Genomic DNA, 23,633 nt, shown 5'->3' with positions numbered 1-23,633 from the left:
GTGTCAACAGCAGATGCTACTATTATTGTGAACACCCCCTTTTCTACTTTTTTTACTAATAGCCCAATTTCATAGCCTTAAGAGTGTGCATATCATGAATGCTTGGTCTTGTTGGATTTGTGAGAATCTACTGGTACCTTGTTTCCCATGTAACAATAAGAAATATGAGGTCTATTAGAAAAGAAACCGACCTTTTTATTTTTTTCAAAAACTATATGGATTTGACTCATGTGCGATTACATCAGACAAGCTTGAACCCTCGTGCACATGCGTGAGTTTTTTCACGCCTGTCGGTTGCGTCATTCACCTGTGGGCAGGCTTTGAGTGAGCATTGGTCCACCCCTCCCGTCGGAATTGCTTTGTCTGAGAACTTGCTGAGAGACTGGCGCTTTGCTTGATCAAACGTTTTTCAGAAACTGTAAGGCACATCCAAGTGGACACCATTTGAGAAATTCAGACGGTTTTCGGTGAAAATTTTAACGGCTGATGAGAGATTAAGGAGTGTTACGACACCGGAGGGTGCGCTGCGCCCCGAGCTGCCATCGTCAGCCTGTTTCGAGCTGAAAACGTCCAAATTTAAGCCTCTGTTGACCCAGGACATCGTGAGAGAGCAGAGAAGTTTCAGAAGAGGTCGGGATCTGCAGTTTATCCGGACATTCCACTGTTAAAGGAGATTTTGTAATGAAAGACGTGCGGACGGATTCGCGCGTCGGCACGCAGCCGCTCATCGCATGGCGCCACAGAAAAACACCTCCGTGTTGATAACCATTCGTAAGATTCAGGCGGTTTTCGATGGCTTTCAGTCGAGTGAGTATCCGAGAAATTGTTTAACAGCTGGGCATGTTCAAACTTGTCCGGTAAGGCTTAGGTGTTTTCAAATGGTGTCCACTTGGATGTGCCTTACAGTTTCTGAAAAAATTTTGATCAAGCAAAGCGCCAGTCTCTCAGCAAGTTCTCAGACAAAGCAATTCCGACGGGAGGGGTGGACCAGTGCTCACTCAAAGCCTGCCCACAGGTGAATGACGCAACCGACAGGCGTGAAAAAACTCGCGCATGCGCACGAGGGTTCAAGCTTGTCTGACGCAATCACACGTGATTCAAATCTATATAGTTTTTGAAAAAAATAATAAGGTCGGTTACTTTTCTAACAGACCTTGTATACTCAAAACCTGGATTAATCTTTTTAGTCACATAGCACTACTATTATTCTGAACACTACTGTACACATGAACGCTACGATAAGACACTTTTATATCTCACAATGGATAAAATCATGATAAAGGATAAGCACGTTAATTTGTATGTTCATAAATCTTTGGATAATAGCGACCCCTGCTGTTGGATTTCAAGGTCTGTAACGTGTTTGTGTATTTAGTAAACAAACAGGGAGCCCTGAACACACTCGTCTCCTAATAAGAAAATGAGGCAGAAAATGGGAAGTTTCATCGATGGAAGTAAGTTGGAAAATATCTACACACACATGTATATGTGTAACACATAACCTGACGTCCTAACAGACTGATATTATTTGTCAAGGACATTTCTAAAGGAAATAGTGCTGGATGCAAAAAAGGGAGAATTTGAAAAAGAAATATATGGTTAACAGAACTAGATGCAGCCCATAACATACATACAGGTGCTGGTCATATAATTAGAATATCATGAAAAAGTTGATTTATTTCAGTCAATCCATTCAAAAAGTGAAACTTGTATAATGTATACATTCATTCCACACAGACTGATATTTCAAGTGATTTATTTTAATTACTAATTAATTAATCCATTAATTACTAATCACTGAATTGATGATTATTCAATTAACAATATTAATTACTATTATTAATGACTATCAGTATTATTAACATTAATTAATTGATAATTAATTATTAACACTACTGCTTATTATTATAAATTACAAATTAATTAATTATTAATACCACAAAATTCTCCGACATGATTGCGATGTCGAAGAAATCTGCGACTTCTATGTGTACATTTACACAGAAAGGCAAGAAAATAAAAAGAGCAAACGGGCTACTGCAAAAAGTTGCACTTCGGTTGTCATGTTAACAAACAGTGAAGACGGCAGTTTGACACGGGCAGGTTTTTTTTTTCCCCCCCTAAGGTGGAGGGGTGTCTCAATTCATAGGGCTAGAGGCATACCCCTTCACCTTACCCCTTGTTTTAAAGGGGTAGAGGTAGGGTAGGGCCAAGGGGAGGAAGGGGAAGAGGTACAAAAGAGAATTGAGATTTGGCCTTCGTGTTATTGATTTGTGGGGGTGGGGGGTAGGTCAGGACCAAAGAGGTTAATAATGAATACTAGAGTCCACACACCCTTCACTCGCTTTTGTCCACCTGTAGCCACGCGCTCTGCGCTGGAAGCTGCATAGATAAAATAATTATTTTGTGGCGGATTAATCATTTTCTGTGCAAGATTTCTGCTGAAAATGGCTCTGATCTACCTGCATCACAGAGGATTGCACCAGCTGGAGCCGTTACACCTCACACACTCGCACTCATAAACACACCTCTCTCACACACACACGCACCTCTCACACACACACACTTATAAACGCACCTCTCTCTCTCTCTCTCACACACACACAAACACATCCCTCTCACTAAGGATGTGAATCGTTCAACAACTCACGATTCAATTCGGTTCCGATTCTTGGGGTGACGATTCGATTCAGAATCGATTTTTTTACTTAAAAAATGTTTTTGTTTAAGAAAATGCAGCTTTACAAGGTTAATCAAGTGATTCTAGATGTAAATTTACTTATCTGCTTTGCTCGTTCAGAGTTGGCTGGCAGTTTAGCGAAGCGCTGGTCAGTACTCGGCAGAGACCGCTGCTCCCCTCTTTTAGCTCCGGGTGATGGCGTAGCATGTGGGCTTGTGGATTTGAAGTGTTTTTGAAGTACTTGACTTTTATTTTGCAGATTCTGCACACTACATAAGTCATGTCAAGCTCCTTCTTATGCAACAAATAAAATCCAAAATGCGCCCAAATATTTGCCTTCAGCAAAGACGGTGCTGGCTGCCATGCTAAGCTACAACCACTGAACTCTGCAGCTCACGAGTGTTTGAAGCACTCTGGATAATACCTCAGTAATGGCGCCCACCTCAATAGCAGGGTGTTGTGGCTGGGTTAAGGCATGCTGGGATATGTTTAACCTAATGACTTCTGTTTTCTTCTCAAAGTAATCCAGGAAATCTTGTGCTGTAAAAGGTGAGCGAACTACAGGTGGTTGTCGATGAATAAGTGTTGCCACCTTGTTGAACAAGAACTTTGAGTTATGCATGTTTTTGTTGATCAAATCAGAGTAATAGGTCCCTTTTGTAGCCAGTAATGCATGCTTATAGTCTAAGATAGCATCACGCCACGCAAGGTGGAATACTTCTAATTTTGAACTACGCCATTTCCGTTCTAGACCTCTAGCCTTATGCTTGAGGTCACGCAGGTAATCATTGAACCAAGGTGACTGTGTTTTGGGGGAGCGCGGTTTTAACACAGGTGGCACAATCATGTCGAGTGTAGTTTTGAGCACTGAGTTTAAACTATCCTCAAGTCGGTCTACTGATTGGGTATTTGTCACATGTGAAACGAAGACATCAGGCAGTCGAACTTCGAGTTCAGTCTTAGTTAAGGAATTGATACATCGCCGTAGTGATATATAAGGTTGTTGTTCCACCAAACGTGGCAGCGAAACTGTAAACTTAATAAGTGAGTGATCAGAGACCACTGATGTTTCTGTGTAGGCTCTCAGTTCGGTCTGTCTCTGTTTATCTTGTCTCTTTCTTGGTTCTTGGTGATAGTGGTTTCCCTCTCTCTGGCCACAACCTTGTTCTGGTGCTTTCCATGCACAGAAGTTTCTGATTTGCTGATTAACACCAGGGGTTATTTCTGTGAAGGCTCTCAGTTGTCCAGGTGGTTTCCATAGTAGAGAAGCTTGAATCTTCGACTGGACTGGGTTGCTTGATGCGAGGACGTTTTGCTTCAAATCGCAGAAGCTTCCTCAGCTAAAATTCTTGCTCTGGTAGTCTGACTTCTGTCTTGACTCTTGTAGAGAAGAATAAACAGAAGCCACAAAAGCTGGAGTTTTGAACCTAACCAGATCCCTCCTACCAAGAGGCAGACTGCTATAGGCTAGTGACTAAACAATAGCTGTAATTAGCACCTATTGTGCTCTAGTTAGCACCCTCCTAATGACAGGGCAGGTGTCCCTCCTAATGATGGAACGGACGCCTCTCCTGAGGGCTCCCTTGACGACTCTCCTGATGATGTGAATGACTTATTACCATGAACAAAAGACCGAAACTGCTTTGACCTGAGTACCCCATTGTAAACAGGGGACAAAGCGTGTCTCAGACCCCCTCCCCAGTTAAGGCTGGGTTTCAACTGTTTCACATAGAATGCCTCCTTGACCCCTCTCTCAAACCATTTCTTCTTTCTGGCTAAGATTTTAACTTCCTTGTCCTCAAACGTGTTGTTAGTGTCTTTAAGGTGGAAGGAGGGTGCTAACTAGAGCACAATAGGTGCTAATTAGAGCTATTGTTTAGTCACTAGCCAATAGCAGTCTGCCTCTTGGTAGGAGGGGTCTGGTTAGGTTTAAAACTCCAGCTTTTGTGACTTCTGTTTATTCTTCTCTACAAATGTCAAGACAGAAGTCAGACTACCAGAGCAAGAATTTCAGCTGGGGAAGCTTCTGCGATTTGAAGCGAAACGTCCTCGCGTCAAGCAACCCAGTCCAGTCGAAGATTCAAGCTTCTCTACTAGAGACCACTGATGTAAGAGGCATGATGGCAATATTTGTGACAGCAATACCACGTGTGAGAACCAGATCCGGGGTATTTCCACTAATGTGCGTCGAATCCCGAATGCATTGCCGAAATCCTAATGCATCCACAACTTCCATAAATGATTTGCAGAGGGGATCAGAAGGCTTATTTATATGAATGTTAAAGTCACCAATGATCAGAATGTTATCTACACTCATTGACAAGTTAGAGATGAATGCACTAAATTCATCTAAGAACTCAGAATATGGGCCAGGTGTTATGTGCGGACGCGAGTTGAGGAGCGCGACCAGTGTCTGACTGAACCCAGCGCTAAAATAACCAGAAAGCGGTTCCAAAAATAAAACAAATTTATTTCCCTTCTGTGCAATAACTGTGTACAACATAAATGTGCGGTTTGTCTGGCGAGGTGAAGGACGGCGCGCTCTCCAGCGCCCAAATGGATCGAAGCCCGACGCTTCTGGACCCAGACTCACCGCCGAACGCCCCCCAGGTGGATACGACAAACTAACTCTGTGAAGGATGGAAAAGGTGAGGTAAGTCAACAGCTACAACAAATATCCTTCAAAGGCACACACTATCAGCAACACATTCAGGTCTGAATTTAAGCTTTATATAAATGAGCAGCTTCTCACAACAGGTGGAGGATCATCATTCCGTACGCCACGGCAGTGAGAAGCGAGCTGCACAATTCTCATCAATGTTCAAATATACTGCGTAACAAAATACCAAATTACTGTTAACACTTATTCAGACAATCATCACCTCTGATGTGTGCTGACAGCATGTGTCCCTCACCCGTCCTCCTTCACAGGCACGATGTGTCAAACCCAGGCGCGGCCCTCAGCGTCTTACAAACGAACGTCAGAAGGTCGAGTTCCCGGCAATTCTGCTTGAATCACTCATGGCTTAAATGCAGAACGCCATCTCATTATCTGCTTCAGCTGAAAGTCTTTAAGTCTGCACGTGAGCATCATCCACAGGTGCTGCGAGTCATTAGGCCTGCACATGAACATCCTCCACAAGTGCAGCCAATAATGCTGATGAGGGTGAAGGACTCTTCTGCCAGCACCTTCTCCACAGACAAAAAACCAGTTTGCATACCACCTGGAGAGCAAAGAAAAGAAAACAACACCAAAATGTCCAGCCAAACCCCCCAACACACAACACCAGGAGGCCTATATACAGTGACAAAGTAATATGGCTGATTTTTATTCTTCTGACCTTGGCAATGCGTAATATCCTGAGCAGAGTGGAGAATCAGATGCTCAAACAAGTTATATTTGTGACCCCCAACAGCTAATAAGCTAAACCTAGATTTATAAATAAGAGCAACACCCCCGCCTTACTTGGCATCATGAGGGACGTGACTAAATGTATATGCTGGTGGGCAGGCCTCATTTAAGGGGAGGACAGCTGTAGGTTTAAGCCAGGTTTCACATAACCTAGTCATATCTAAGTGATGATCAATAATTAGATCATCGATCAACAATGATTTTGAGGACAGTGATCTTTTATTAATGAGACGCAGTCTAAGGACTTCAGTGGGGTTGACTGTTGAACTGTTTGGGTTTAGGGGTGGTTCCAGAGTAGCATATATAAGATGCCTAGAAGTAGGTTTAGGTTTAAGACACTCCACGCACGCTGTAGGTAGCAGACACAAAATCTTTGCTATTGCTGGAACAACCACTGGGCCATCCTCAATTTCAACATCATCCAATATAGTAATGGGTATTAAGTTTGCAAAGCCTATCCCTCTATGATTTTTATGGACACGTGTACGGAAGCAGGCCACAGTCTCAACTTGTTGAATTTCCCCCCCGGCATATAAACTGCACTATCACCATAGTGGATTTTCTGCACTAATTTCCCCGCTAAGCTAATGGATTCCACACCCACATTTGTCATAAGCCTTGCAGGGTCTCTAATCACCTGCTCCGTGGCCTGCTGTAAATTCCTAATGTTAATCCGAGCTTTAGCTCATCTGTATGCAACCAGAGATGGCTTGACATGATGTGGGACACGTGTACGGAGCGCTGTGGATTTGTGTGTGTATGCTGTGTAAAGTGTGAGTACATTCTGCAGTGGACAGCACGTTGAGAGAGAGTAAGGAAAAAAATAAACTCTGACATTAAAGAGTGTATCTGCTTCTCTGTGCGTGTCCTATCCCAGATTATCCTAAATTTATCTTTGAACTGTCGACGCTCTCACATGACTTCACATTTTCACTGATGGCGAGATTGGAAGCTTTTTTTTCCTCTCTGTGCTATATATTTTAACCTTTATTTGTGGGAACTGCAAATTTAATAACACATTGCTGACATTTTATTTCATAGATCACCTTTAAAATGTAATATATATTATATGGATAGACATGTTTCACTCTCGAATTCTGTCCTACTTTGAGGACAAAAAACAACAACAAATGAAGCACTAAGTTTGTTTCCCTGAACTTCTGTCTGGCTCCTTATATTAGGTATGTCTTTATTGTTATTTTTACTTTGGCCTTGCAGTAGAGTGGTGGCCTCTTCAAGGTGTCCCAACTTCTTGCCCAATGACTTATGGAATATGCTCCAGCTGAGTGTGAGAGAGAGAGAGAGCGAGAGAGAGAGAATCTTCTGAATATAAGTAGATCTGTTTGATCATGTTTAAGGTGCCTCTGTTCGTGGTTACAGGTGATCCTGACTGTTTACCTGAACAGCAACCAGCAGATGCTGACTGAGGTGCCAGTCACCCCAGCAACCAGAGTAATTGATGTGGTGGAATACTGCAAAGAGGCAGGCGAGGGCGAGTGTCACCTGGCTGAAGTATGGAATGGATATGGTGAGTTCAGCTGCTGACCAGCCAATTCATCCACTCATAAATGCATATTTGACAAAAGCCTATAGAGTTGAAATCAGTGCAGCACTCCCTCTGTGCTCTGAGATTTTCTACCCCCTGTCACTCTGGGCTCATGTGTACCGAGTCCTGTGTGGACACATTTAGTGTTTGCAAGTCATGCTCTGTGAAACTGTTACCCTCCTTGCATTAAAGAAGCAGTAGCACTCACTCACTACTCATGAAGGAGCTGTTTGATCCCCCCCGCCCCAAAAGTGTGACTTTCCAGATATACAGCAAACAAAATTATCACTCAGAAGAAAGTTCTATGAACGTACTTGAAAATAGACCAATGGGCATGAAGGCAGTAAGGGCAAAAGCAGTCTGACATGTGACCCCAGTGACCTTGACCTTCATCCAACTGCAATGTGTGCCACATTGGAGCCAGATCTGTTAAATAATATCAGTCCATAAGACCTAAAAGTATAACAGTAAAAAGACAGCGATAGACTGTTGGTAAATTTGACCTCACTGAAGCACTTCTGGACCACACCTCCATATGTGTATCAGGTCTGGTGCAAATTGTAGTGAAAACCTAAATTTTGACCTTTGACTCCAGTTACCAAGTTTGGTCCTCGAGATCTACCTTCCTGACACTCTTAGTTGCTAGTCGATTGGCTGACCTAATTGTGTCTTGTGTAGGCAATTCTGGGATGCATTTGCATATATCTGATAACTTTGGTAGACATCAGAGTGAAAATTTGAAATCTTAACCATTGTCTCCAATGGCCATGAGTTTTTACAAAACAAATGCTTTCAGGGCAGTTTGGGACACACCTTCATCCACATACCACATTTGGTGGAAATCGGGCAAAGGACCTGGGAGGAGTAGTGGAACACAGACAAATGTTGCTGAAATTATATTCTGTGCACATCAGTTCCATGTGATCAGAACCAGTACACACATTTAAATAAATTACTGGTAAATTCACAGATTTTTTTAATAAACACACCTCTCTCTCTCACACACACTCTCATAAACACACCTCACACACACACACTCATAAACACACCTCTCACACACACACCCAGAATTTATGTAAAGTTGAGGCCACTGCATGCTCCGTTTCCTAATACAATGAATTAGAAGAGTAAAAAGCGTAAAACAAAACTGTACCAGTATGCTAGCCATATGAAAGGGACAAGAAGTGTGTCTTAAGTCTGGACTTGAAAGTCTGAACAGAACCTGACTGTTTTATTGATTCAGGGAGATCATTCCACAGAACAGGGGCACGATAAGAGAAAGCTCTATGACCCACAGACTTCTTATTCACCCTAGGGACACAAAGTCCTGCACCCTGAGAATGCAGAGCCCGGGCCTGTCAAAGGTCTGGCTGCAGCATTTTGAACCAATTGGAGAGCCCTAATATTGGACTGCAGTAAATCAGAAAATAGAACATTGCAGTAGTCCAATCTAGAAGAGATAAACACATGGATCAGGGTCTCAGCATCAGACATAGACAGGATGGGACGAATCTTCGCTATATTTCACAGGTGGAAGAAAGCAGTCCTCATAATATCTCTAATATGGAGGTCAAAGGACAACGTAGGATCAAAAATTACCCCAAGGTTCTTCACTTTCTCAGTGTGATGTATGACACATGAGCCTCGGCTAAGCGTTAACTGGTCAAATTGATGCCGATGTCTCACTGGACCAAGAACCATCATTTCAGTCTTATCAGAGTTTAAAAATAGGACGTTACTAGACATCCAGCTTCTCACTGATGCAAGGGAATCTTCTAAGGATTTTATGTGAATGATATTACCAGCAGTTATCGGCATGTATAACTGAGTATCGTCAGCATATCAGTGAAAGGTAATCCTAAAATGCCTCAGATTGTGCCCAAGGGGTGCTACATAAATGGAAAAAAGCGGGGGCCTAAGATGGATCCCTGTGGAACCCCACATTTCATGTCACTAAGGTTAGAGGTAGTGTTCTGGTACAAAACACAGTGAGAACGACTGGTCAGGTATGACGTCAACCATGCAAGGGCACTCGCAGTAATCCCTAAGTGATTTTCCAGCCTATCAAGTAGAATATGATGATCCACTGGATCCACGGTATCAAATGCAGCACTGAGATCTAACAGCACCAGAACTGTAGTGGTGTCCAAATCCTTTGCAAGCAGAAGATCATTTACCACTTTACCACTTTAATGAGCGCCGTCTCTGTGGAATGATAAATACTAAAAGCAGGACTGCAGTGGCTCAAAGATTATTCTCAGTAAGATAGTCCACAAGCTGCTGTGAAACAATTTTTCCAGAATTTTAGAGCAAAATGATAGATTTGATATCGGCCGATAGTTTTTCAATACACTAGGGTCAAGATTAGGTTTCTTTAAGTAATGGTTTAATCACTGCAGATTTGAAACATTTAGGAACAGATCCAGAAGTTAAAGAAAGATTAATAATTTCCAGCACAGTCAGATCAAGAGTGGACCACAGGTCCTTAAACAGTTTTGTTGGTATAGGATCAAATAAACAGGTTGTGCTTTTTGTTGACATTACGAGTTTTGTCAGCATGCTTAGTGAGATACTATCAAATTCTGTAAATCTCGGTAATACCTCGGTAATGGCGCCCAGCTCGATAGCAGGGTGTAGTGGCTGGGTTAAGGCATGCTGGGTTATATTTAACCGAATGTCTTCTATTTTCTTCTTGAAGTAATCCAAGAAATGTGCTGTAAAGGGAGAGTGACTTACAGGTGGTTGTCCATGAATACGTGCTGCCACCGTGTCAAACAAGAACTTTGAGTTATGCTTGTTTTTGTTGATCAAATCAGAGTAATAGGTCTGCTTTGTAGCCAATAATGCATGCTTATAGTCTAAGATAGCATCACGTCATGCAAGGTGGAATACTTCTAATTTGGAGCTACGCTATTTCCGTTCTAAACCTCTAGCCTTCTGCCTGAGGTCACGCAAGTCACCATTGAACCAAGGTGACTGTGTTTTGGTGGGGGTGTGGCTTTAATAGAGGTGGCGCAATCTTGTCAAGTGCAGTTTTGAGCACTGAGTTTAAACTATCCGCAAGATTGTGTACTGATTGGGCATTCTCCAAACGTGAATCTAAAATACCAGGCAGTCTAGCTTTGAGTCATAGTTGAGGAGTTACTGTGATGTCGCAGTAATAGAAAAGGTTGTAGTTCCACTAAACGCGGCAGCTAAACTGTGAACCTAATAAGTGTGTGATCAGAGACCACTGATGCAACAGGCATGATGTCAATATTCCTGACAGCAATACCACGTACAAGAACCAAATCCAGGGTATTTCCACTAATATGCGTCGAGTCCTGAATGCATTGCTGAAATTTGAATGCATCCACAATTTCCATAAATGATTTGCAGAGAGGATTATAGGGCTTATTAATATGAATTTAACATTCATTATAGGAGTTAACAGTCACCAATAAATCAGAATGTTATCTGCACTAGTTGGCAAGTTAGAGATGAATCCACCAAATTAATCTAAGAATTCAGAGTACAGGCCAGGGACCTATAAACAGTGACAAAATAACTTGACTGATTTCCGTTCTTCTGACCTTGGTAATATGTAGCATCACTGGCAGAGCGGAGAGTCAGATCCTCAAATGAATTATATTTGTGACCCCAACCGCAGATAAGCTAAGCCTAGATTTATGGAATTGATCAGCTGGTCTCTGAACGCTATTGACACCATTTTTTCTACAAGAATGTCAGGACCGGGGGATCCTACCTGCCCAGATGGAACGTATCCTGCGGGCTATGTCCTCGACTCCTGGAGTTCCTGGCGTGTGGCATGCTTGGCACCTTTCTCCGTTGAGGATGTCGAGGATTTATTCATTTTTGGTCTCATGGTAGCATGGCTGGTACTTTATGGCTTATGTGCTGCCCTGATCTACCGGCAAGACGGCGGCATCAAGAACCACGGGCCCTCACTTGTCTGTCATGATTAACGAGGTTGGCAAGGCAGTGCATTCTCAGACTGCATTGACTCTTGAACTCAGACGCAAATTGGATGACACCTTGGAGCTGATGCGTGCCTTGCAGTTGAAGCTGAAGGTTTCGGAGGCCGGTGAATATTCTTAATTCATAATTGGGAATATTCTTAATTCATAATTGGGGTGTGGCTGTGCGAGTGAACTGTAAAGTGTTTTTCACTGCTCGGCTGCAACACTACAGGCTATCTAGCATCAAGGTCAATTGCTGACTGATTACCTCCAGAGGAATTTATCCAGGCTCTGGTGAGATTATTCGGCTCCATTCTTATCTCAACCCACAAGGACAATAAACTGACAGATTTACACATGGACCGAAGCATGCTCCAGTTTTCTCCTCTCACCTCTTTCCTGCCCCTCCCTCCCTGCGGCAGGCCTCCATCTTCCCAAGCTGGTCAGGCGGCGCGACTTGACAGTTGCAGTGGCTACAAACACACTCACATCGCCTCAATTGGGAAACGGACTGTTTCAAGTTTAGTGCACATAAACAATGTCAAATGTATATGTGTTGTCCTAATTCTGATGTGTGCCATTATTACGGTAAACAAGTAATAATTGTAGATCAATTGCTGTTGTATGTGGAATGTGAGTGCAGAAATCTCGTTATAATGACAGTGATAATAAAAAGCTATCTGTCTGTCTGTCTGTCTGTCAGAGCAACACCCCCGCCTTGCTTCACATCACGAGGGACGTGACTAAATGTGTACTCCGGTGGGCAGGCCTCATTTAAGGGAAGGACAGTGGTAGATTTAAGCCAGGTTTCACATAACCCAATCATATCTAAGTGATGATCCATAATTAGATCATTAATAAACAGTGATTTTGAGGACAGTGATCTGATGTCAGAACAACCTGTCCAACGATGGAGACAGCGGGCTCAGTTCCTTTTCAGCTGGTGGTACGCCACCACAGCCAGCAGCTCGCACAGCAGGAAGACAAACTCGACAAACTAAGCTCCGGGTTTAGCAAACTCGTCACATGCCAAGAGACTTTTATGACTTCATTAAGTGCTCAGATGAGTCAACTGCTCTCCAGACTTGATCCTCAGGCTACGTCGGACACGGCCACCGGTAATCCTGGCACACCACCGGGGCTGCCAGCTGCCTTGCTGCCTTCTGTACTAGCGCCTGCCATCTCCAATCAGTTGTCATGTCCTATATGCTTTTCAGGCGACTCCGGAGACGTCAGACACTTTATCACCCAGTGCGAGTTACATTTCGAATTAATGGCATCCATGTTTCCCGTCTGACAGATCTAAAGTAGCATACATCATCACCCACCTGTCCGGTCGAGCAGCTGCCTGGGCCATGGCTGAGTAGGGATGACAGTTACCCTCCTGTGATACACTCCCGACATTCACAAGGGCTCTTGAGCATGTATTCCAACATACGGCCCTGCTTCATGAAGTTGAAGCAGGGCAGCCACCAGGTCACAGATTATGCCATCGACTTCCACATCTTGACAGTGAAGAGTGAATGGAACATGGCCGCACTCCTCAACATGTTCTTTCAGGGCCTGTCAGCAGAAATTCAGGATCAGGTCGTCGCCATAGACTTGACAGAAAATTTGGACGAAGTGATCACGGTCGCCATCCGCACGGACCGGTGCCTGCAGGACCATCCTCGCTGTGGGAGTCATCGTCCAGACTACTAGTCCAACATGCCTCCTGGCTACTCCGCCTCCTCCACTCATGCCCGGCCTGAGCCATCTAAGCACAGCACAGAGGAACCGATGTAGCTCGGACGCATGCGCCTGACCCCAGCCAGGCAACAGCGCCGCCCTGTGGGTGGCCTCTGCTTTTACTATGGACAAGCTGGACACATGATAGCCAATTGTCAGGCCAGGGGTGCCACCGTGCGGTCAAGAGTGGAATTGCAGGTGAGTCTTAATTCCATCTCCCCTGTTTCGACACAAAATTTAATCCCAGTCAAATTAATGTCTGATCACACTTCCATTACCGTTTCGGCTTTTATTGATTCTGGTTCTGATACCAACTTGATTCTTTCTTCTCTCACCAGGTACCTTCACCTGAAACTGTATAAGATCTAGCACCTTCTGGTGGTTCGTGCTGTGGACGGCCAAGTCCTGGGCCAAATTAGTCATCGCACACAGTCTGTTAAATTACTGGTTTCCTATAGTAGAGAAGCTTGAATCTTCGACTGGACTGGGTTGCTTGACGCGAGGACGTTTTGCTTCAAATCGCAGAAGCTTCCTCAGGTAAAATTCTTGCTGTGGTAGTCTGACTTCTGTCTTGACTGTTGTAGAGAAGAACAAACAGAAGCCACAAAAGCTGGAGTTTTAAACCTAACCAGACCCCTCCTACTGAGAGGCAGACTGCTATTAGCTAGTGACTAAACAATTGCTTTAGTTAGCACCTATTATGCTCTAGTTAGTACCCTCCTAATGACAGGGTAGCTGTCCCTCCTAACAATGGGACTGACGCCTCTCCTGATAGCTCTCCTGATAGCTCTCCTGACAGCTCTCCTGACAGCTCTCCTGATGATGTGAATGACTCATTACCATGAACAAAAGACTGAAACTGCTTTGACCTGAGTACCATTGTAAACAGGAGACAAAGTGTGTCTCAGACCCCCTCCCCGGGTTAAGGCTGGGTTTCAACTGTTTCACATACAAAGTGCTCACTAAAGGACTAAATTTCTCAGTGACCCCAAAACATATACCGACAGTAGATTACATCACTGCAGTAGAGTCAGCCATTAAACATAACCGTTTGTCAGAGTCAGAAGCTCTGGACCTCCAACTAAGTCACAGCAGTGCTGAACAGTGCTAAGCCTCCTCCGTCCAACATCACAGGAGAAGAACGGAAAGCTTTGTCAGCACTGCAGAAGGACCAAAGCATCCTTATCCTGCCAGCGGATAAAGGAAGATGCACGGTGGTCCTAAACACATCGGACTACGAGGCCAAGATCAACAACTTGCTCATTGACTCCAATACATACGAGTGTCTGAAGAGAGACCCCACAAGTGGCTATAAGAAGAAAATCATTAACTACCTCCAAAACCTGGAGAAAGAGGGACTCATCGACAGGCAGGCATACTACAGACTGTACCCTGGGGACGCCACTCCATGCATCTATGGACTGCCCAAAATCCACAAACAGGACGTGCCACTCAGGCCTATTGTATGTTGCACAGATTCCATCACTTTCAGTGTGGCCAAGCACCTCAAGTGGAGCTGGAGGCAGATGAAACTATGGTGTCATTTGATGTGACATTGTTCTTCACGTGCATCCCCACCGCTGAGGCCATCTCAGCTGTGAGGCAGAGACTGCTGGAGGATGCGTCTCTACTTTAAAGGACCAAACTCACACCAGACCACATCTGCCAAGTATTGGAGATCTGTCGTAACACCACATATTTCCTGTTTAGGGGGAATTACTACACGCAGAGCCATGGTTGTGCGATGGGGTCTTGAGTATCCCCCGTTGTGGCCAATCTGTACATAGAGCTAGTGGAGAAGAGAGCCTTGACCTTGATCGTTCACGGGCATCTCTCCCAGTCACTGGTTCAGCTATGTCGATGACACATGGGTTAAAATCAAGCAACAGGAAGTTGAGGACTTTACAGAGTACATCAACTCAGTGGACTCCAATATCAAGTTCACATGTGAGGATGCCAGAAACAACCACTTAGCCTTCTTGGACTGTGATGTTACAATTGGAGAGAACAGGCAGCGCAAGACAGGGGTTTACAGAAAACCCACTCACACTGACCAATATCTGCTCTTTGGCTCAAACCACCCCTTTGAACACAAGCTCGGGGTGGTCAGGACTCTTCAACACAGCCCTACAGGTGCCCACAACTACAGAGGGAAGGGCTAAAGAACAACAACTTGTCCGGAAAGCCCTCACAACATGTGGGTACCCACGATGTTCCCTGGATAAAGTGCAGAAGTCCCAGAGAACAAAGAGACCAGACAGACAGGAGACAGAGACAAGAAGAAGAGTGTCTCTCCCTTATTTAGCAGGAGTAGGGGAAAAACTACAGAGGATCTTCAGACAGCACAAAATCCCAGTTTACTTTAAACCTGTTAACACCTTGAGACAGAAATTAGTTCACCCTAAGGACCGGATCCCTAGTTACAAACAGAGCAATGTAGTGTACTCTATCAGATGTCAGGAAAACTGTAACGAACACTACATAGGTAAGACTAAGCAGCCGTTACACAAAAGGCTATACCAGCACCGCAGAGAGGGCACCGGTGGACCTCAGTCTGCAGTTCATCTCCTCCTTAAAGACACTAACCACATGTTTGAGGACAAGGAAGTTAATTCAATGAATTGGTAATTAAAGCAATTGTTTAGTCACTAGCCAATAGCAGTCTGCCTCTCAGTAGGAGAGGTCTGGTTAGGTTTAAAACTCCAGCTTTTGTGGCTTCTGTTTGTTCTTCTCGACAAGAATCAAGACAGAAGTCAGACTACCAGAGCAAGAATTTTACCTGAGGAAGCTTCTGCAATTTGAAGCGAAACGTCATCACGTCAAGCAACCCAGTCCAGTCGAAGAGCTTCTCCACTATGGAAACCACCTGAACAACTGAGAGCCTTCACAGAAACATTGGTTTCCCATACACATTCCGAATCAAACAGTTTCCATGTATTGGACAGTATGACTCATTCGATAATTTTGGGGCACCCCTGGCTACAACGACATGGTCTGAATTTTGATTGGGTCAAGGGTGAAATCACGTCCTGGAGTCCAGCCTGTAATTACACGTTTATCAAGACCTGAACGCATGCCGCAGGGTTTGAATCCGGATCTCGCTGGGGTACCAGAGTGTTACCATGACGTAGCTGCCGTATTTAGTAAAGCTAGAGCCAAGTTGTTACCTCCTCATCGCGAATATGACTGTCATTGAGCTTCTCCCCGGGGCGACCCCGCAGCGGGGAAAACTCTTCTCTGTCGGCACCTGAATGCCACGCGATGAACGAATACATCCAGGAGTCCATGGCAGCAGGTTTAATTCGACCTTCGTCCTCACCTGCAGGGGCGGGGTCTTCTTTGTTGAAAAGAAGGATAAGACACTCTGTCCCTGTATTGATTACCGTGGCCTGAATGATGTCACAATAAAGAACCGTTATCCACTGCCGTTCATTTCCTCTGCATTTGAGTTGTTGGAGGGAGCCACGTTTTTTTTCCAAGTTTGACTTGGTCTCACAAATGCACCAGCAGTTTTCCAAAATTTAGTGAACGATGTGCTACGAGAATACCTGAATACATTCGTCTTTGTATATCTGGATGACATCCTCATCTTTTTGCCGGTTTTGGCTACACACACATACATCCATGTACGTACAGTTTTACAAACCCTCCTGCAAAATGAGCTCTTCGTGAAAGCAAAGAAATGTAAATTCCACAAGTCCACGGTTTCCTTTTTGGGCTTTATTTCTAAGGGAGAAATAAAGATGGATCCAGAGAAGGTTGTGGCAGTGCATTACTGGGCCATTCCCGTGTCATGTAAAGAAGTACAACGGTTTTTAGGGTTTGCAAACTTTTACCGCAAATTCATCTGAAATTTCAGTACAGTTGCAGCGCCACTGCATGCTGTCATCTCATCCCTCCGCCTTTTCAACTGGACCCCGGAATGTGAGGAGGGGTTCAGAGCCCTAAAACATCACTTTGCCTCAGCCCCGTGCTACTCCTCCCTGACCCTGCTCGGCAGTCCGTGGTGGAAGTTGATGCCTCTAATGTCAGGGTTGGAGCAGTCCTCTCCCAGAGAAATCCCTCAGATGGTAGGTTGCACCCATGCGCCTTCTTGTCGTCTTGAAACTGTCGCCGTCTAAGAAACTGTCTACAGTGGAACGGAGCTATGGCATCGGCGACTGCGAGCTGTTGGTGGTAAAAGTGGCCTCGGAGGAGTCGCGGCACTAGTTGGAGGGGGCACAGATACCATTCATAGTCTGTACTGACCACAATAATCTCGAGTACCTATGTTTGGCCAAACGCCTTAATTCCCGCCAGGCTAGGTGGGCGATATTCTTCAGCCATTTCAGCTTCACGCTGTCCTATAGACCAGGCTCAAAGAACAGAAAACCAGATGCCTTATCCCGACAGGGCGACCCGGTGATACACCCACAGATCCAGGCTCCATCCTACCCATATCCTGCTTTGTGTCCGCGCTGACTTGGGATATTGAGTAAAGGGTCAAATCCACCTTAAATAATGAACCTGTTCCCGCTGGTTGCCCGCCAGACCACCTTTACGTTCCCAAAATGCTCAGGGGGGATGTGATTCAATGGTGCCATGAAAGCTGTCTATTCTGCTATCTGGGGTTCAAAAAACAATATCTGTGGTACAAGTGATTTTGGTGGTTGGGGCTTAATAAGGATGTGGAGGAATATGTCAGTGCCTGTCAAGTGTGCGCGATGCATAAATCAACCAACCGCTTGCCTGCGGGCGCCATGTTACCACTACCTGTTCCTACTCGTCCATGGTCGCACATTTCCATAGACTTTACCCGTCTTCCACCTTCCAAGGGACACACTGATTTTAACTGTTGTCGATCGCCTGTCTAAGATGGTACATTTTATTCCTTTGCCACGCCTCCCATCTGCTAAAGAGACGGCAGAGTTTATGCTGTCTTATGTATTCAAGTTACATTGGTTGCCATAGGATGTTGTGTCTGACCAAGGTCCACAGTTTGTGTCCCATTTTTGGAGTGAGTTCTGCCGTCTCCTCAGGGTCACGTCAAGTCTAACCTCGGGCTACCATCCACAGGCCATTGGGCAGACAGAACGATTTAATCAAGAATTAGAAAAAGGTCTCCGAATCCTCGCTTCACAGCACCCGGCATCATGGTTCACAGCACCCTGCATCATGGTCTACACAACTCCCCTAGATTGAATTCGCTCACAATAGTTTGCCCTCAGTGTCCTCAGGTTACTCCCCTTTCCATGTTGTATTCAGTCACCAGGCTTCAGTTTTTCCCTTTGTCAGTAGTAACTTGTCTGTTTCCTCGGCCCTCAGTCTCATCCTCCATTGCCAACAAACCTGGGAGCAGGCTAGGCACACTTTATTACGCTCATCCACGATTTATAAAACTGCAGCGGATCGCAGGAGGTCGTCCGCGCCACTTGGGGGGGTCCTAAGAAACTGGCTCCCTGGTTTGTTGGTCCCTTTCTGGTTTCCAATGTCATTAATCCTGTTTCCGTCCGTCTCCGCCTCCCTCAGTCAATGCGTATCCACCCCACTTTTCATATCAGTCATGTCAAGCCTGTCCGGTCTAGTGCTTTAGCGTTTAGGTGAGTTTTACTGTACATGGGACTGAACAATAAATCTACCTCTCAAAACTTTGCTGATGATGTCGGCTTCTATCCCACACAGCTGACTTTATTTTCCCCAATTTTTTTTCTGTTTGGATCTGAAGGGAATCTGTACATCTTGAAGCCCTTGTTGTGTCTATTTGTACATCCAAATGCACAGCAACCCGGCATTTTCAGTGAATAGATAAATAGCTGGATTTACATGCAGACACATTAACAGCGAACGCTATTTTGAACCCAAGATGGTACCACGGGTCACGTGACCGTGGTACCACCATCATGTCACCACTCTATCAAGGCACACTAACTACTTGAGGTTCTGAACTGTGTGCAAAGTAAGTCTCTTCGGCTGCTCCCTTGTTTGCACTCGGGGTCGGCACAGCAAATCCAAGGTGGATCTGCATGTTGAATTGGCATAGGTTTTACTCCGGATGCCCTTCCTGAAGCAACTCCACATTACATGGAGAAAAGTGGCAGGTGGGATTTGAACCTGGAACCTTCTGCACTGAAACCAAGTGCATTAACCACTTGGCCACCACCCCTGCTTGTACTGAACTGTGTGCAAACCTATCAAATGCCTTCTACCATCTTTATGCTGACGACACTGTAATCTATTGTTCAAACTCAACGACTCAGGTATTTTCATTTTTGCAGTCTGCTTTTGACACAGTGCAGTGCCAGAACATACGATCAATTAAAACTGCTCAAGGTAATATTCTCGAGCTAGTATTTGGAATGAACTATTGACACAGAGCTTTCTTTTAATATCCATCTTAAACATTTGATCTCCAAATTAAGGGTGAAGCTCAGCTTTCTTTTTAGAAATAAGTCATGTTTCCCGTTAAGTGCCCAGAAGCTCCTAATTTCTGCTACCTTCCAGCCCTTACTGGATTACAGCAATGTTGTATACATGTGCGCTTCACCCAGTTGTCTACAGTCCCTGATGCTGCTGTATCACTGCGCCTTGAGATTCATCAGTGTTTGTAGCCGCCTCACACACCACTGAGTTGTCTGCCAAAGCTGGTGTGCCCTCTTTGACTGTCAGGAGATATACACATTGGATGATGCTCATTTACAAGACTGTTATTGGTCTGGTTCCGACCTACTATCTAGTTTACTTCAGAGATCTGAAAACTGTTACACTCTACGCTTGAGTGACATGTAAGTTTCCGTGTACCCAGTGCTTAATTTGTAAAGTGGGAGGTCCCGGAGCGCAGAGGATGGGTGGCTCCGGTGCAGAAAAAAAAAGAAGGGGGGGGCTTGCGAACAACGCTGTGCGCCACACCGAAAATAAACTGGGCATGTATTGTAGGCCGGACTAGTCACACCAAATCCGGATAGAGTACAAATTCCTCAGTGGTCCCTCGTTTATCGCGGGAGTTACGTTCTCCGCGTTCACACCGGGCGCGACGCGAGCGACTGCAGCCACAGGTTGCCATGTAATCCCTATGTAATGACGCGTTTTGGCGCCAAACCGCACAGCGCAACGCAAGTGAAGCGATTTTGAGCATTTTGCGCGTTTGTAGCTCGATATTGCGTTGCGTCACGTCGTGTTGCCCTCCTCCCCAAGTTGAAAAAGCTGAACTTTTCATCTCGTTGCACTGCGATGACCAATCAGGGACTGAATATGTAGTGACATGGAGATGTCTGGAGTTTGACTGAAGATGTGAACATGTCCTGTCTCTGGTAGCAGCCTGTGAGCAGGACTTATGTCTCTTTTGTCCTTTATTTCACAATCATGACAGAGTTTTTGGAGCGAGCAGCAGCATCACAGCAGGGGGAGTTTCTTTTTCTTTTTTTTTTTCGTGTACACGCGAGGGAATCATCCATGGAGATTATTTTACTTAACTATACATGTATAATAAAACAAATGGTGACTGGTTTCTGAACACAATTATGACAGAGTTTTTTTTGGGAAAGAGCGAGGAGCAGCCTCACAGCAAGCCGCGGAGTTTCGTTCTTTCTTTTACTTTTTTTTTTTTACGTGCGCGAGCGAATCGTCTGTGTGGAGAATATTTTACATATTAACTACACAGATGTATAATAAAACAAATGGTGACTGGTTTCTAAACACAATTATGACAGAGTTTTTGGGGGGAGGAGCGAGCTGCAGCAAGCAGCAGAGTTTTTTTTTTTTTTTTTATTGCTTACATGTGCGCGTGTGAACGGGACAGTTGGTCCTCAAACTGGGTCCTGCAGAGGCGGAAGGACTGCTGAAAGCGGTCGTCATCCAGACGCAGCTCCTGCAGCAAATAATGATACTCTCTGAATTGGGAGCTTTTCACAACAACTCGCTCCGTGTGAAAGGTCATGATGACTTGACGCCGAGCGGAATGGAAGCTCCTCCTATTTGATGACGCACTGGGGCGAATTTTCGCAGCGAAAGTCCACCCAAGCAGAGCGACACACCGGGCGAAGGAGGCGCGTCCCTAAAACGCCTCACTACACACTTTTCTCAAACAGGCATTAACATTTTCTCACTTTTCTCTCTTGTGTAAACACTCTCTTTTTTCTTCTGTGCGAGAAGATTATGAACAGACACACGCAGAACACAATGCGCGTGCTCTCCCTTCACTCACTGCCTCCGGGGGTATGGATGCGGGACCCGCAAAGAATCCAAGTCCTCTCTCGGTGGTCACGGAGCTCTGTCGGTACGGTCAACATCAGGATCAAAACAGCGAGCGTAGCCTCTGGACCTGTTGCCAGACTTGCCGCAATTCCGCACAGCAGACAGGAGGGCGGAGGTGTGATTGGCAGTGAGAGCAATCGCTGTGATTTTTTTTTTTTCTATTTTGTTAGTCAAGAGAGGTGGCGGATCACAGATCCAGTATAAATAGCTAGCGGAGCCAACGTCAGAGGTTCCGGAGCGCGCTCCGGCTTGCTCCCCCTCAAATTAAGCCCTGTGTGTACCTCGTGTCCACACTGAAACGGGAAAGAAAGTATTCAGTTTTTCTGCTCCCACTGATTAGAATGCCTCCATTCTGAACTGAAACTGTCCAGGTTAAGTTCTCTGAATACCTTCCGTTCTAAGAGATCACGAATGGAATTCTTTTTCACGCTGCCTGTGTCTTTTCTTTCTAATGTTTTTTTTGTCCACACATCATTACAACTCACAGTGACCAAGATGATTATATTTTATTTGTTATTATGAGCGTTCTCTTGATGATGTTAACCTGTCCAGTATGACATGTGCTGCTGCCTTTGTTGTCCATGTCACCCTTGCAACACAGGTCTTGATCTCAATGGGATTTTATCTGGTTAATTAAAGATTATTATCCATCCATCCATCCATCCATTTTCTTCTGCTTTATCCGGAGTCGGGTCACGGGGGCAGCAGCTCAAGCAAAGCCGCCCACACCTCCCAATCCACACACACCTCCTCCGGGGGAACCCCAAGGCGTTCCAAAGCTAGCTGAGAGATGTAGTCCCTCCAGCGTGTCCTGGGACTCCTCCCAATGAGACGTGCCCGGAACACCTCTCCAGCGAGGCGTCCAGGGTGCATCCGAAAAAGATGCCTGAGCCACCTCAACTGATTCCTTTCGACGTGGAGGAGCAGCGGCTCGACTCCGAGCTCCTCCCGAGTGACCGAGCTCCTCACCCTATCTCTAAGAGAGCGCCCAGCCACCCTGCGGAGGAAACTCATCTCGGCCTCGTGTACTCGCGATCTCATTCTTTCGGTCATGAGCCAAATCTCATGACCATAGGTGAGGATCGGAACATAGATCGATCGGTAAATCGAGAGCTTTGCCCCCCTACTCAGCTCTCTCTTCACCACGATGGTCCGATACAGCGACCGCATCACTGCAGATGCTGCACCGACCTGTCTATCGATCTCACGCTCCATCTGTCCCTCACTCGTGAACAATACCCCGAGATACTTAAACTCCTCCACTTGAGGCAAGGACACTCCGCCGACCTGAAAAGGGCAAAGCACCTTTTTCCGGTTGAGAACCATGGCCTCGGATTTGGAGGTGCTGATTTTCATCCCGGACACTTCACACTCGGCTGCAAGCCGCCCCAGTGCACGCTGAAGGTCCTGATTTGACAAAGCCAACAGAACCACATTGTCCGCAAACGGCAGAGACGAGATTCTGTGGTTCCCAAACCAGACCCCCTCTACACCCTGGCTGTGCCTAGAAATTCTGTCCATAAAAATAATGAACAGAACCGGTGACAAAGGGCAGCCCTGGCGGAGGCCAACGTGCACTGGAAACAGGTTTGACTTACTACTGGCAATGCGAACCAAGCTCCTGCTGCGGTCGTACAGGGACCGGATAGCCCTTAGCAAAGGACCCCGGACCCCGTACTCCCGGAGCACTCCCCACAGGGTGCCCCGAGGGACACGGTTGAACACCTTCTCCAGCTCCACAAAACACATGTGGACTGGTTGGGCGAACTCCCATGAATCCACGAGCACCCGATGGAGCGTGTAGAGCTGGTCCAGTGTGCCGCGACCAGGACGAAAACCACACTGCTCCTCCTGAATCTGAGGTTCGATCATCGGTCAAACTATTTATTTATTTATTTATTATTATAAAATTTAGATTTTTAAGGGTATGAAAAAGAGTGCAAATCATCATTGCAGACTGTGAAAGTTCACATATAGCAGTACTGTGGAGATGCCTTTCAGCACACAAAAGGTGCAAGGTCAAGGTCACAGAATGGTCAAACACTAAAATCATAAAGTTTTGCTGGTTGCAATTTGTGC

General features: G+C 45.4%; 1 protein-coding gene across 3 annotated transcripts in view; it reads left to right on the top strand.

Annotated features, from left to right (window-relative positions):
* LOC117531694 (apoptosis-stimulating of p53 protein 1-like) overlaps positions 1-23,633 on the top strand; it is a 196,264-nt gene that overhangs the window by 17,702 nt on the left and 154,929 nt on the right. For all 3 annotated transcript variants that reach the window (XM_034194801.1, XM_034194800.1, XM_034194799.1), the window contains exon 2: positions 7,473-7,620. In XM_034194801.1, coding sequence (XP_034050692.1) covers positions 7,473-7,620 — 148 coding nt within the window. The remainder of the gene's footprint in view (positions 1-7,472; positions 7,621-23,633) is intronic.

The sequence above is a fragment of the Thalassophryne amazonica genome, chromosome 19 (assembly GCF_902500255.1).
Source record: "Thalassophryne amazonica chromosome 19, fThaAma1.1, whole genome shotgun sequence".
NCBI classification, from domain to species: Eukaryota; Metazoa; Chordata; class Actinopteri; order Batrachoidiformes; family Batrachoididae; genus Thalassophryne; species Thalassophryne amazonica.
The sequence above is the reverse complement of the archived record's forward strand: the minus strand, read 5'-3'. Positions and strand labels throughout refer to the sequence as shown.